Source organism: Oryza sativa, chromosome 1, assembly GCF_034140825.1.
Source record: "Oryza sativa Japonica Group chromosome 1, ASM3414082v1".
NCBI lineage: Eukaryota > Viridiplantae > Streptophyta > Magnoliopsida > Poales > Poaceae > Oryza > Oryza sativa.
The window spans coordinates 29,617,253-29,630,412 of NC_089035.1; the positions used below are offsets into that span (position 1 = coordinate 29,617,253).

At 48.4% G+C, this 13,160-nt stretch overlaps 1 protein-coding gene across 1 annotated transcript; it reads left to right on the plus strand.

Moving 5' to 3' along the window:
- Positions 1-7,458: 7,458 nt before the first annotated feature.
- LOC9269315 (cytochrome P450 711A1) lies at positions 7,459-12,572 on the plus strand. Its single transcript, XM_066306786.1, has 4 exons — positions 7,459-7,813; positions 10,871-11,684; positions 11,801-11,896; positions 11,980-12,572. Exons 1-4 carry the CDS (start codon positions 7,668-7,670, stop codon positions 12,313-12,315), a joined length of 1,392 nt encoding a protein of 463 aa, XP_066162883.1. The 5' UTR covers positions 7,459-7,667; the 3' UTR covers positions 12,316-12,572.
- Positions 12,573-13,160: the final 588 nt, after the last annotated feature.

Here is a 13,160-nt window from a genome sequence, read left to right on the forward strand (position 1 = left end):
AATTTATACGAATTTATAATCAACGTTAGTCAGAAAATAAATCCATATCGTGAGAAAAATCTAGCCAAATTTTTAGTTTGTTCAATTTAGCTAGAATTAAATTAATAAGCAGACATAAACAATTAAAATGGTACTAATTCTATTTCTAAAAATAAAAATATGCTTAAAATAACAGGGAGAGAGAAAACACTGATTTTTAACCCAGCCCAAACTCGCGGCCTTTTTCTGTGCTAGATGCGGCCCATTTGTCGGCCCAATAATCCGGCGACACGACGCGGGAGAAGCCGGAGTCGTCCTATCGAATGGGCGGTCCAGATTGACCCCAAACTACTATATATACATGAAACCCTAAAATTCATTCCCACTCCCCTCCCCCCGATCCTCTCTCTCAAAAAGCGGCGGCGGCGGCGGCAACGTTCATCCCCCGAGCAGCGGCAGTGGCACCCTCCCCCACCAAGCAGTGGCAGTGGTGCCCTTCCCTTCCCCCACGAGCGGCGGCGGCGGCGCCCTTCCCCACGCTAGCGGTGGTGGTGACGCCCTCCCCGCCCGCCCCCCTCCCCTCGCGCGCGCACAAGCGGCAGCGGCGACAGTGCCCTCCCCACCACCGGCAGCAACGGTGACGCCTTCCCCCACCGCGAGCGGCAGCGGTGGAGATGGAGATGGTGGGCGAATCGCACGGGAGCCGCTCCGGTCGGCCACCCGCTCCACCCCGTCCTCCTCTCCATGTTGCGGAGGTTCCCTTCGCCGGCAGCGGTCATGGCCTCCTCCTCTATCCCCCTCTTCCGGCGTTAGGCGTACTAGCAGGCGGCTGTTGAAGCTGGCGCGGTGGCGGACACGACATCAACGAGCGCGGTCGGGGGTGGCGGTGGTGGGCACGCTGGGCTCCTCCATCCCCCTCATAAATTTCTTTTTGTGATGAATGTTTGAAAGAAATTTCCTTTTGCACTTTTTTTTCTCTTTTTGATTCGATTTTCGCCTTCCTTATGATTGAATCTTGTGGAGAATCGGATGTGAATCCGTGGGTGGTTTCTCTCTTCTTTTTTTGCAATTTTTTCCATCACTTTTGTGTAACGCTCCGCTTTTCGTGAGTCGTTAAAAACTAATTCGGCAAAATCCTAATTGCGAAAATTTTCGTTCTTTGTGTGAGTCTAAGTTGTGCCAAGGATCTCATTTCAAATCCCATTGTTCCCTCTCATCGAAATCAAAATCCTCCGCCTCAAATTTCCTCTTCCAATTCAAGTCTCCGAAATCTAATTCCGAAAGTCAATCCCTCCCTTTGAATCCCCGCCAAATAATTGTCCCCGTCCTAGAATTATCAAATTCCCTTTTTGAATCCCGTTGTTGACTCCTCCCTGTTTCCCTGAGTCCAAGTAATCAAATTCGAAATTCAAATTCCAAATCTCAAAACCTTGCCAAATATTCGCCCGACTTCAAAGATATCCAAATTCCATTTCCAAGCCCCAATTCTCTCCAAATTCAATCTCTCTGTCAAAGTCTATTTTGCGTCCCTCGGATTTTTGTGGGCCGATTCCCTCCTTCGGCCCATCTCCTCTCAGCCCGGTTCTCTCCTCTCGGCCGCTCCTCCTCCTCCCCGCACGCGCGCTGCATGCGCCGGGAGAGAGAGGCAGCACCTCTCTTCTCCCTCTCTCCCTCTCTGTTTCTCTCTCTCTCCCGACGAACTCCCCCCGACGCCAAAACTCTCGCCGCCGCCTTCGAAATCCAGCCGCACTCCCTGCGTCGCGCGCGCACTCGCCCGTGCGTGGCCGACTGCCTGGTCGCCGCCGCGTCAGCCCTGGCAGCCTGCGCCACGCAGCCGCCCATGCCGCCCTGCCGCGCCTGCGCCGCCTGCGCCGCTCGGCTCCGCACACCCCCCCTGCGACGCGTGCCCGGCCACTCCAAGCCGCGTGCGTCCAACTCCCGGAGGCAGAGCCCTCTCTCCCTCCTCCTTTCTCCCTGAATGGCATGGGCAGGGCCCCCTTTTCCTCCCTCCCCTTTTGCTTTTTCCCCGACCGGCACCATTCCCGCCGTCGCCGCCCAAAACCCGCCACCGTCTTCGCTCTTTCCCGCGCTCGCGCGTGGCCGACCGGCCGGTCATTGCCGCCGTCAACCCTGCCGCGCCTGCGCCGCGCAGCCGCCCGGTTGCCGCCACGTCAAGCCCTAGCGTCGCCTGCGTCGTGCGCTGCCGCTCCACGCCGCTAGCTTCCAAAGCCGAGAGAGGCAGCCTCTCTCTCACTCCCTCTCCCTCCTTCAACTTTTCCCGAAACAGCAAGGAGCAGAGCTCCCTTTCTCCCCCCTCCTTTTTCCTTTTGCCCGACCACCATCGGCGTCACCGCCTGCCACTGCCTGGACCACGGGCGCCCTGCCGCCAGGTCCTCCTTGACCGCCCCTCCTTGACCGCCCACGAGGTCGGTTTCCTCCCTCCCAAAACCGACATCCCCCACCTCTATAAAACCCGAGGCGCCCCATCTCCCAATCTCTCTCGTTTTCGCTCTCGCCGCCACCGCGCCAATGTCGCCTCCGCCCTGCTCGCGCCACCGTCGTCCGTCGCCGAGCACCGGGGGAGCCGGTGCGTGCGTGGACGCGTGACGCGGGACTCTGGGCGCCCATCTTCTTCCCCTTCCCCGGCCCGACGACGGAGAACTCGCTTCCGCGCCGTTGGCTGCTCGTCACCGCGCCGTCCCGGCTCGGTAGTGCCTCCCTCCAGTTCCCCTTCCCTGCTCACCCTCGTCCCCTCTAGCTTGCGTGGTAGCTCGGTAACCCTGCCGAACGCGCGTAGACGCCGCCCCAAGGACCGCCGCCACCCGGCATGGCCCCACCGCCATTGCCGCCCACCCCCGGAGGCCGCCTCTCGTCGCCGGACCTCCACGGCGCCGCTCAGACCCATCCGACCCCGGAAATGAGTTCCTTGAACACCGGAGATGCTCCCGCCGCCTTTAATTGAGTCCTCGTCGCCCCTCGGTGATTTCCCCTTTCTCTCGCCGCCGGCAGCCGCTGTCGAATTCCACCGCCGTCGAACTTCCTCCGGCGAATCCGAGCCGTTGGCTCGCTCCTTCTCGATGCCCTCGTCACTCCGGTGTGCTCCCCGAAGACCAAATCCGTCACGCTTGCTCCGGTGAACTCGGCCGCCGTCCGCCGTCCATTCGGCCGCGCCCCCTTCTTCCTCCTCTCGGCCGGCCTCCTTCTTCTTCCCTCCGCCAGCCAGCGTGGCAGCCACGAAGGCACCACGTCGGCGCCACCTCGGCTTTGACCGCGCCGAGCCGGTCAGCCGCCTCCTCCCTCCCCCACCCTCGCGCGCGCGGTCCACGGTGCGCCAACTGGCTGCGCGTGGGCCCTCCACCTCTTGGTCCACCCGCGCGCCGCGCCGTGAGCCGCGTCCGCAAAACCCTAGCGCCCTGCGCCGCATGAACCCTTCCCCCATGCGCCGAGTCGCTAACTCGTGGGCCTGTCCCGAGACCCAGCACGATGGATCCGGTCCACCCGGACCCATCCCCCTCTCTCCTCCCGCGCGCCCCGCCCGCTTGGGCCGCGCCTTGCCCGGCCATGGGCCGCCTCCTCGCGCCCGCGCCCGGCCCATTGGCTCGGCCGCGCCGTGCTTATCCCTTGGGCCGTACCCGAGCCGCCCAAAGAAGTCTAAATCCCATCCCTCCTTCCTTTTCTTATCCAAAGGATTAATAAATCCTTTTCCCTTTTTCATAAATCAATTCCTTATTCCCAAAATTCCACAAATCATTTCCTTTGGTCCCGCGTGTCTGTGACTGTCAATAATATTCTTGAGAATATTATTTCTATAAATTCCATAAACCATTCCTCTTATTCCAGAAATTCCAAATAAACTTCAAATTCATATCTCCCGATCCGTAACTCCGATTGACTCCGTTATACTTCCAGTAATTCCGTAAAATTGAGATCTATTTAATGGCACTACTAATTAGTCTAAATAGGATCCTTCTTTTGGTCCTTTGTTTAGGTTTTCGATTTTTTGCGTATAGTTGCGGTTATCGGATTTTCGTCGATCGCGGGTTTTCTCGAAGATTCGTGAAGCTTCGTGAAGACCTTGAGCAAGGCAAGTCACCCTTTGATCAAATTGCCCCTATAATTGAAAAGTCATTATTATTTTGTTTGCAACTTGCATTATTAGAATCACACACTTAACTTGCTTGGCCTCGGTTTGCGTGCCAAATCGACGGACCTACCCAGTAGTCGCACTAATTTCCGTAGGTCGTACTACCCTGATTCCTTGTCGCTCCACCCTCGTGGTACCTCGGTATTTGTGCTCTCTGAGCGCGTATACCAAATATCCCACATACACCGTTGTTTGTCGAAAACTTGGGAAATAGGTTTGTGAAGCCTTCAAAACCCGACATGTGGTGTCGGTGTGTTTGAAAATAAAATGAATTGTGAAAACTCGCGATGCGGGGGTTGTGCCTATGTGGCACTGTCCCGTATTCGCATATAAGGACCGATTCCTGTGGGAAACTCATCGAACATAATCAAAGTGCAACCACAAGGTGGAATGGGACACCCTGGCTAAGTAGCTAGTCTGTTCAGGGAAACCTCGCATGCTAATAGTTGGGAACGCCGGGGCGGGGTCGGTTGGAGCCAAACCGGGTTCCTGGTAATGCAAGAACGAGAAGCTTGCTGAATTACCGATCGAGGTGGTTGGAGTTTGATTGGTGAACGCCTAAAATGGCCTATGTTTATGTGAGGATTTGATCCTTCTATGTGGCATGAGGTATCCCTGGGTCGGCTTGGGAAAGGCTTTGTCGCGAACCTCTGACACCGGCCAGTGTCTGGAGTAAGTTCGTGTCTTGTGGGTAAAGTGTACCCCTCTGCAGAGGTTAACTAACTGTTCGAACAGCCGTGCCCACGGTCATGGGCGGATGTGAGGTGGTTCCCGTTGCGTAGATTTGTTTGCCTGTGCTTTGTGAAAAGTTGTTGTGGTGTGGGAATCGTAACCAGAATCAGCCTATGTGGCAGATGGACGAACTGAGTGGTCAGAAACGAATCTGTGTGATTCGGGATGTCTGCGGGCATCATAGACTAGGCTTCCCGAGTGGAAGCGGATTGTTGTGCTGCTGGGCAGCTGGACTCTGGGAGCCGATTAATCAAGTGAAATGGCTCTGGGAGCCGAGAAGTAATGATCTGACCCGGGAGGTCGGTACATTACTAAATGAGCTGTTGAAAAACATCTCTTAAAGTCGAATCGAGACGCAAGTCTCTTTTCGCCCCAAACTTAGAAAGAAATAAATCACTTAGTGATTTCAAAATGTCTTCAAATAAAAGATTTGCAAAACAACCTTGCCTCTCTTCCAAGCTTGCATTAAACACCTAAGTTCCCGTGACTTGCTGAGTACGAAAGTACTCACCCTTGCTCTATATAAATATATATATATAGTTCCTCCGCCGTGAAGAGAAGACAAAGTGAAGTGAAGATTAGGGTTTCGTCCTGGTTCCCAGCCGTCGCCTGTGGTGTTGGGTGTTAGACCGTTGGTTCTGCTGCCGCTGTTGTTGTTGGTGTTCGCCTCGTCCGTGTCGTCGGTTGTATTCTCGGGCTGCCTGAGCTGCAACCTAAGTTAAGGTAAATAAGTCCTCTATTTATTTAAGGATTGCTATGATTCATATTTGTCACCGTGGGTACCAGCACTATGTCCTGGGACTGGTACCGAGATCGCGGTTTCGTAGGAAGCGGTTCGCGCCGTTTTCCCTACGACACGCTCCTGTCAGGTGCCGTTGTACGGCGGTATCAGATTGGGGTGTGACATTTTGCTAACCAAATTGGATTGTCGATGGACGTTTTTTTTCCTGCATCGCATATAATCGGATTCAATTTTTTTTCGCCCTTTATTTTATCACGGACGAACGACGGAAACATATTCAACCTTTTAAGTAGTAGAGATAGAGATGTGTTAGTTAATAGGATGGACCACCTTTACTTTAAATCCTAGCTACGTCACTGTTAGGGGTGGGCAGAATAAGACCGAACCGAAGAACCAAATCGAAAAGACCGAGACCGACTTTTAGTAATTCAGTCTCAGCCATCAAAAGACCGACTTTTTCCGGGCAATTCGGTTATTGGCTTTCGGTTAACCAAATTGTGGCCCAATAGACCTACGAGGCCCAATAAGCCCGGTAAAAACAAAACCCTAGAGGGCATCAGGGAGGGAGTCACGCCCGCGCCGCCTCCAATCTTATCCAATCCTCGCCGCATCACGCCGTCAGCCCGTCACGACTCCGCCTCCGCCTGCATTGCGCCGGTGCCACCCCCACTCTCCGCCTCCAGCTCACCGGCACCGCCTCCTCCCTCCGCCTCCATCGCGCCGGCGCCACCGCCGCCGTGGGCATCCATCGCGCCGCCTCCGTGGCTCCGCCTGATAGCCTCCGCGCCGCCTCCGCCCTCCGCCTCCATTGCCGGCGCCGCCTCCGCCTCCATCCTACCGGCCGCATTCGTCTCCATCGGGGACGACGGGAAGGCAGCGAGCGGCTACATCTGTGGATTTTGGCTTCTTGCGATGTACTGTAAGTATTATGCTTATTGTTTGATCTACTCCTCTGATTCGAATCTAGTGCATAATTCGGTCAGACCGAAACCGAGACCGAGTTTGCCGGTCCTGAGATTTTTTGGATGAAATTCGATCCTGAGTTTGCAAAGACCGAAATGACCGAAAAACCAAAAACCGAGACCAAATTTTTCTGTCTGACCGAACGTCCACCCCTAGCCACTGTTATGGGGTGTTTTTTTTTTCGCTATATTCTCTTAGAACTGTACATTTATAATTTTTATGCTCTCTCAATACGAAATATCGTACTACGTTATGCATTTGTTTAAGAAAATTGTTAATTTCGAATTTGCAGTCCAGCACCTTTTGGTACCTTTCGTGGGATGGTGGGCCATCGCCGTTCTATTCTCTGAAGTCGTTGGCTCAATATTTTACGAGTGCCAACGAAGACACAGGCACTCATTTCACCATCTGACGGCGATGAACTCATGCAACGATGGGGTTTCTGGTCATCTGGTGCATACACGTAACACGTCAGGACAACCACCATTAGCATCTGACAGCTACCCTCCCGAAGAAAACAAAAAATTTGTCACGATGTACTAATTGGTTGCACGCGATTTAATTATGCTTGTTTTATTACTTCATTAAGGAGAAACTAATACAGCCAAAACCATATGCCTCTCTCAAGGATGCCTCATTGATTCTCCATCTGCTCCGTTGGACTGTTCACAAAATCGCAAGCCTATTTAACCAGCAACGCTTGGCACACCACGAACTGCGACAGTGAGGCAAAGAGGGGAAGGCAGAGACGCAAGGGTGAGATGGAGATCATCAGCACAGTGCTGGGCTCAACGGCGGAGTACGCGGTCACCTTGGTGGCCATGGCTGTGGGGCTCCTGCTGTTGGGCTACTTGTACGAGCCATACTGGAAAGTGCGGCACGTGCCGGGCCCCGTGCCCCTGCCGTTCATCGGCCACCTCCACCTGCTCGCCATGCACGGGCCGGACGTGTTCACCGTGCTCGCAAGGAAGTACGGTCCTGTCTTCAGGTGACTGGCACCTCTGCTTACTGGTGCTTCTCTGTCTCGAACGCAGAGCTCAGAACTGGGAATACCAGGGTCTACTACCCGGTTAACTGGATCTAGTTTAATTTGCTCGTAGATTTCACATGGGAAGACAACCATTGGTCATGGTGGCGGATGCCGAGCTGTGCAAGGAAGTGGGCGTAAAGAAATTCAAGAGCATTCCTAACCGAAGCATGCCCTCAGCCATTGCCAATTCTCTTATTAATCAGAAAGGCCTGTGCTTCACAAGGTAGGTAGCAACTCAGATTGGTTCCTGTAAAGAGTGGAGTTTTTTTTTCTGCAATTTATATATCTTCAACCAAAAAAAATATATAAGACGCAAGTTTTTGACAGTCTTCAATAGATAATTTTGACCATTAATATTACTCCTATGATATTAATATCATATAGAATTATATTCAAATATGAAGATAAGGATATCACATATGTAACACTACATAAATATTTATTTTAATTAATAACTCCTTCTAAAACTTACATAGTTTTTTCATTGTAGTTTATTTCACAAAATTAACAAAACCACTATTTAACAAAATTGTGTATCGTTTATTTAACAAAAATACTTAAGTATTTACATAGTTTTTTCATCGTAATTTATTATTACAATATTTTTTTAATCATTAAGGATACAAGTATAAAAGTTTTATAAGTTGCTAATAAGTTGTTCGAATAAATATAAACATAAGTGAAAACATGAGTCTATTATTTTATTTAGTACATTGATAAACTACAAATATCTACTATTATAAAAATTAAAGATGTTTTTGCCGGTATTTTGATACGTCATCCGTGTTTGAGTCGGTATTTAAGATCGTTCGCTTTTGGAAATACAGTCCGTGTTAGAGTTGGATTTTAAGCTCGTTTGCTTTTAGAAATAAAGAGTCGTATAAAAAGTCTCTTTTAAAAAACTCTGTATGCTAACTTGAGATAAAAGTCGGACTACTAATTGCAACTCATGATTTTCTAAAGAAAAACAAGCGAATTCCTACAGTGAATTTTACCCTAGCTAAACCGTATAACAATAATAAGATTAAAATAACATTCACCAGTTGCAATGCACGTGCATTTTTCTATGAAGTAAAAGTAAAAGTATATATAATATACAACCCTTATTTCTATGTCATGCATGTCCATAAATTTTCACAACTCCATCACTACACATCGGGTGCTTTTCCTTTTTCAAGATGGTGCATATGATTCTATTTTTCTTCAAATAACATGGTACTATTTAGGCCTCGAGAGAGAAACATGATAGTTCCATACTTCCTTTTCATCCTTGCTTAATAATATAAGTAGTGTTTTTTCTCTGCTGCTTTGCAGCAAACCTAAATAAAAAAGTATAATTATATTTGATATATAACTCTTACTTTCTTGCATAAATATAAATGTATTTATATATTACTACATCCGTCCTAAAATATATTAACTTTTAACTATAGATCTCGACATGCACTTATGTAGATTCGGAACTCAAAATAGTTATATGTTGAGACAGGGGGAGCATATTATTATTAAGATAGCTCTAAAATGAGTTTCACCGCGTTTACTCTGGAGGCCTAAAAATTACCACATTTAATCGGACAAAAGGAGAAATATGTTAACCGTTAAATTGTGTTGGTCTAGAATACATCGGTGGAGATTTATTGATATAATTGTATACAAAGTACAATGTTAAATATGGTAGCATAAATCGACCCGTATAGAAACAGAATCAAAGTTGTATACAAATTCAACTCAATTTTTAAATCTAGCTCCGTGCAAATTGCACAGGAAAATCCTCTAGTTTCGTTAACCAGATCGAACAATCTCCACAGCCTGGCATATATGGTTTATAACTTGGTATCATTCCTAGTATTTGAACTCACATTTGCTATCTGATACTCTCTTTTTTCATATTATAAGTCACTCGTCCCAAAATATACCAAGCCAAGATTGGATGGGACACGGTATATTACCTCTGTCCAGATTTGTATCAGTAGCATGAGTCACATCCAATCCTGGTTGCTATATTTTGGGACAGAGCGAGCTACGGGTGAAAATGGTATGGAAATTTCCCATCCATACTGATACATTTTTTGCAAAGCTAACATATAATAATAATAATAATAATAATAATAATAATAATAATAATAATAATAATAATAATAATAATAATAATAATAATAATAATAATAATAATAATAATAATAAATTTATCGATTCTAAAATTTACTTTTCTAATTTCTGTCAGTGCCACATTGGAGTTGGCACTAAATATTTAAATTCATCAATATGAAAATTTGCTGACCGTTTTTTACAGTTCATAAATATTTTAACTAATTACAAATTGTTAACTTTCCGTTCATCATCTCTTTTTTGTCTGCATTTTTGCCCGTCAATGTGCTAATTTGGTTGAATCGGACTCGAGTTCACCAGAAAGATAAAAACTAGGGTTCGATAAACTCAAGTTCGAGCTTGATACGGGAGCGATTTTCCATGGGATTTCCTTCAATTTCTTGAGGGAAAAGATAGAGTATGAGATATAGATCAAAAGCCTTCAACTAATTTAAGATTATCTCCACGGGTTTAGTTGAATCGGATGCGGGATTGGGGTGGCTCGGCTGGAGCTTGAAGAAGCTAATGTAGCGACAGGAAGTTAAATTAATTAGACTTATTTTCCTAGGCGATCTAGGAGAACGCAAACTGGACTTTAACGGAGAAAGGAAACAGGGAAACAGGCTAGAAACAAAAAAGAGACAAAAGGGAAAGAATCTGGACTTTTTCATATTCGGCCCAAACCTAAAAGTGAGGATTTTGATTCCATTTTCTAATTAAATAATTGCTGAAATAATCTTTCGTTTATTTTGTGTTCGTGTTCCCAGACCTAGCTTTATCCCATGTGTGTTGGTAGAAAGAAAACAATTTGTTTTGTTAGCCGGTATGGGATCATGATTTGGATTAAATCTAATTATAAAGATAGAGCATATATTTGATAAATCTACATCATTATATTTAAACATGTATCAAAACTTTTTCTAGATCTACTATAATCAACGGTGTATATTTTTGTTTCAATTAATGTGTTGATTTCTAAGCCACACATGTGAACAAATATTCCTTTATTACTGTAATAAAATAATTTATAAATATGTGGAAAAAGCATATATATAGTTCTTCTACACGGAAAGAAAACATATATTACACTAGGTTATGAAAAAAATTGTCATTTTAAAGTTATTTAATATTTGGTGTACTTTCTTTTTTCCGTTGCAAACGTAGAAAAATGGCTGTAGTGCTGCACATGCAGGGGTTCGAGGTGGACGGCGTTGCGAAACATGATCATCTCCATCTACCAGCCGTCTCACCTGGCTAGCCTGATCCCCACCATGCAGTCGTGCATTGAGTGCGTGTCCAAGAACCTTGATGGCCAAGAGGACATAACATTCTCCGATCTCGCTCTCGGCTTCGCCACCGATGTCATCGGCCAGGCGGCGTTCGGAACGGACTTTGGCCTGTCAAAAATATCAGCATCTTCGAATGACGACGACATCGACAAGATCGCCACTGATACCAGCGCGGAGGCCAAGGCATCATCGGAGTTCATCAGGATGCACGTGCACGCGACCACGTCTCTCAAGATGGACCTGTCCGGCTCACTGTCCATCATCATCGGCCAACTCCTGCCATTCCTCCAAGAGCCGTTCCGGCAGGTGCTCAAGAGGATTCCCTGGACGGCGGACCACGAGATCGACCATGTGAACCTCGCGCTCGGGGGACAGATGGACAAAATCGTTGCCGAGAGAGCGGCGGCAATGGAGCGCGACCAGGCAGCGCCGCATGCGCAGCAGCGCAAGGACTTCCTGTCCGTCGTCCTCGCGGCGAGAGAGTCGAACAAATCCTGGCGGGAGCTTCTTACGCCGGACTACATCAGCGCGCTCACTTACGAGCACCTCCTCGCCGGGTCGGCCACGACGGCGTTCACTCTCTCCACGGTGCTCTACCTCGTCTCCAAGCACCCGGAGGTGGAGGAGAAGTTGCTCAGGGAGATTGACGGGTTCGGACCACACGACCATGCGCCGACGGCCGAGGATTTGCAGACCAAGTTCCCCTACCTTGATCAGGCATGCATGCCCTTCTTCGACATTGGTCGTATTTATGGTCTTCGATTGTGGAGTCGTGAATAGTAAGACCTGAATTTCTGACCGAGCATTGCACTTATCATGTGCGTACTATGCAGGTCGTGAAGGAATCGATGAGATTCTACTTTTTATCGCCATTGATAGCAAGGGAAACGTGCGAACAGGTTGAAATTGGAGGATATGCCCTTCCAAAGGTACTAGATCCGGCCAATAATCCAGAGTTCCAGACAGACTCTGCTTCGTTGTTTCCGTACTAGTATACCCTTGTTTTTTTCAGGGAACATGGGTGTGGCTGGCACCAGGAGTCCTAGCGAAGGATCCCAAGAACTTCCCGGAGCCAGAGGTATTCCGGCCGGAGCGGTTCGACCCCAACGGCGAGGAGGAGAAGAGGAGGCACCCATACGCGTTCATTCCGTTTGGGATCGGGCCAAGGGCGTGCATCGGCCAGAAGTTCTCCATCCAGGAGATCAAACTGTCAGTGATCCATCTGTACCGTAACTACGTGTTTCGGCACTCGCCCAGCATGGAGTCACCTCTCGAGTTTCAGTACTCGATCGTTTGCAACTTCAAGTACGGCGTCAAGCTTCGGGTCATCAAGAGGCACACTGCATAGGCACATCATCAGCAGAACTGTATATTTATCAGTTCGAGCTAAGCGTCTGCATTTAATACTGTGTCAAAACAAAAGAACTGTCAACGGTTCACTTCGCCACTGCTAAAATGGTACTCCTACTAGTATTGTTCTACCAGTCCGAAGTCCAACACAGGCACATAGCCCAGCTACGTTTAATGGGGTCTCTTGTAAAAAATTTGGAAAAAGTATACTTTGGCTCCCATAACTATCGCCTGAGTATGATTCATATCCTCCAACCACAAAACCGGGTATATCGACTCCTCCAACTATCAATACCGGTGCAAACAATGTCCCTCGATGGTTTTGAAGGTGGTTTTGGCTGACGTGGCGGTATTGACCAAGTTTTTATCCTACGTGACGCTTACGTGGTATTAGAATAAAAACAAAAATAAAAAAATATGTGGGACCCTTATGTCATTCAAAAAAAAAAGTATTGTGAGACCCACTGACATGTGGGACCCACCTGTCATCCTCCTGGTAAAGCGTGAGCAACTGTCTCAACACACGGAGCAGTTACTCATTGTGGATCACAGCTCTCATTGCGCCTCATCGTGTGCACCTCAACGCAAACACATTCCCCTACTTTGATCCATCTCGGCGGCGATGGCAATGAGAGAGGCGCGGTGGCCGAGCCACCCAAACAGGAGGCCGAAGCATCACTCACCAATCCGATCGAGCCAGAGACCGAGGCCACCCGAAGCCTCCCAATCACCGCAGCCCATGGCAAAACTGTAGAGTCCACTGATTGTGCTCCTCCTACTGCCACAATCTGGACATTGGCTCTTGCTTTGGCGACCACGGGTTCACAGCCACCATCGGCCTTG

What these genes read in the sequence shown, in the direction of transcription:
- LOC9269315 (XM_066306786.1), top strand. Translation starts at nt 7,668, where the DNA reads ATGGGAAGACAACCATTGGTCATGGTGGCGGATGCCGAGCTGTGCAAG. An exon ending in AAAGGCCTGTGCTTCACAAG is followed by an intron (nt 7,814 to 10,870) that starts GTAGGTAGCAAC and finishes CTGCACATGCAG; the next exon opens with GGGTTCGAGGTGGACGGCGT. An exon ending in GAGGATATGCCCTTCCAAAG is followed by an intron (nt 11,897 to 11,979) that starts GTACTAGATCCG and finishes TGTTTTTTTCAG; the next exon opens with GGAACATGGGTGTGGCTGGC.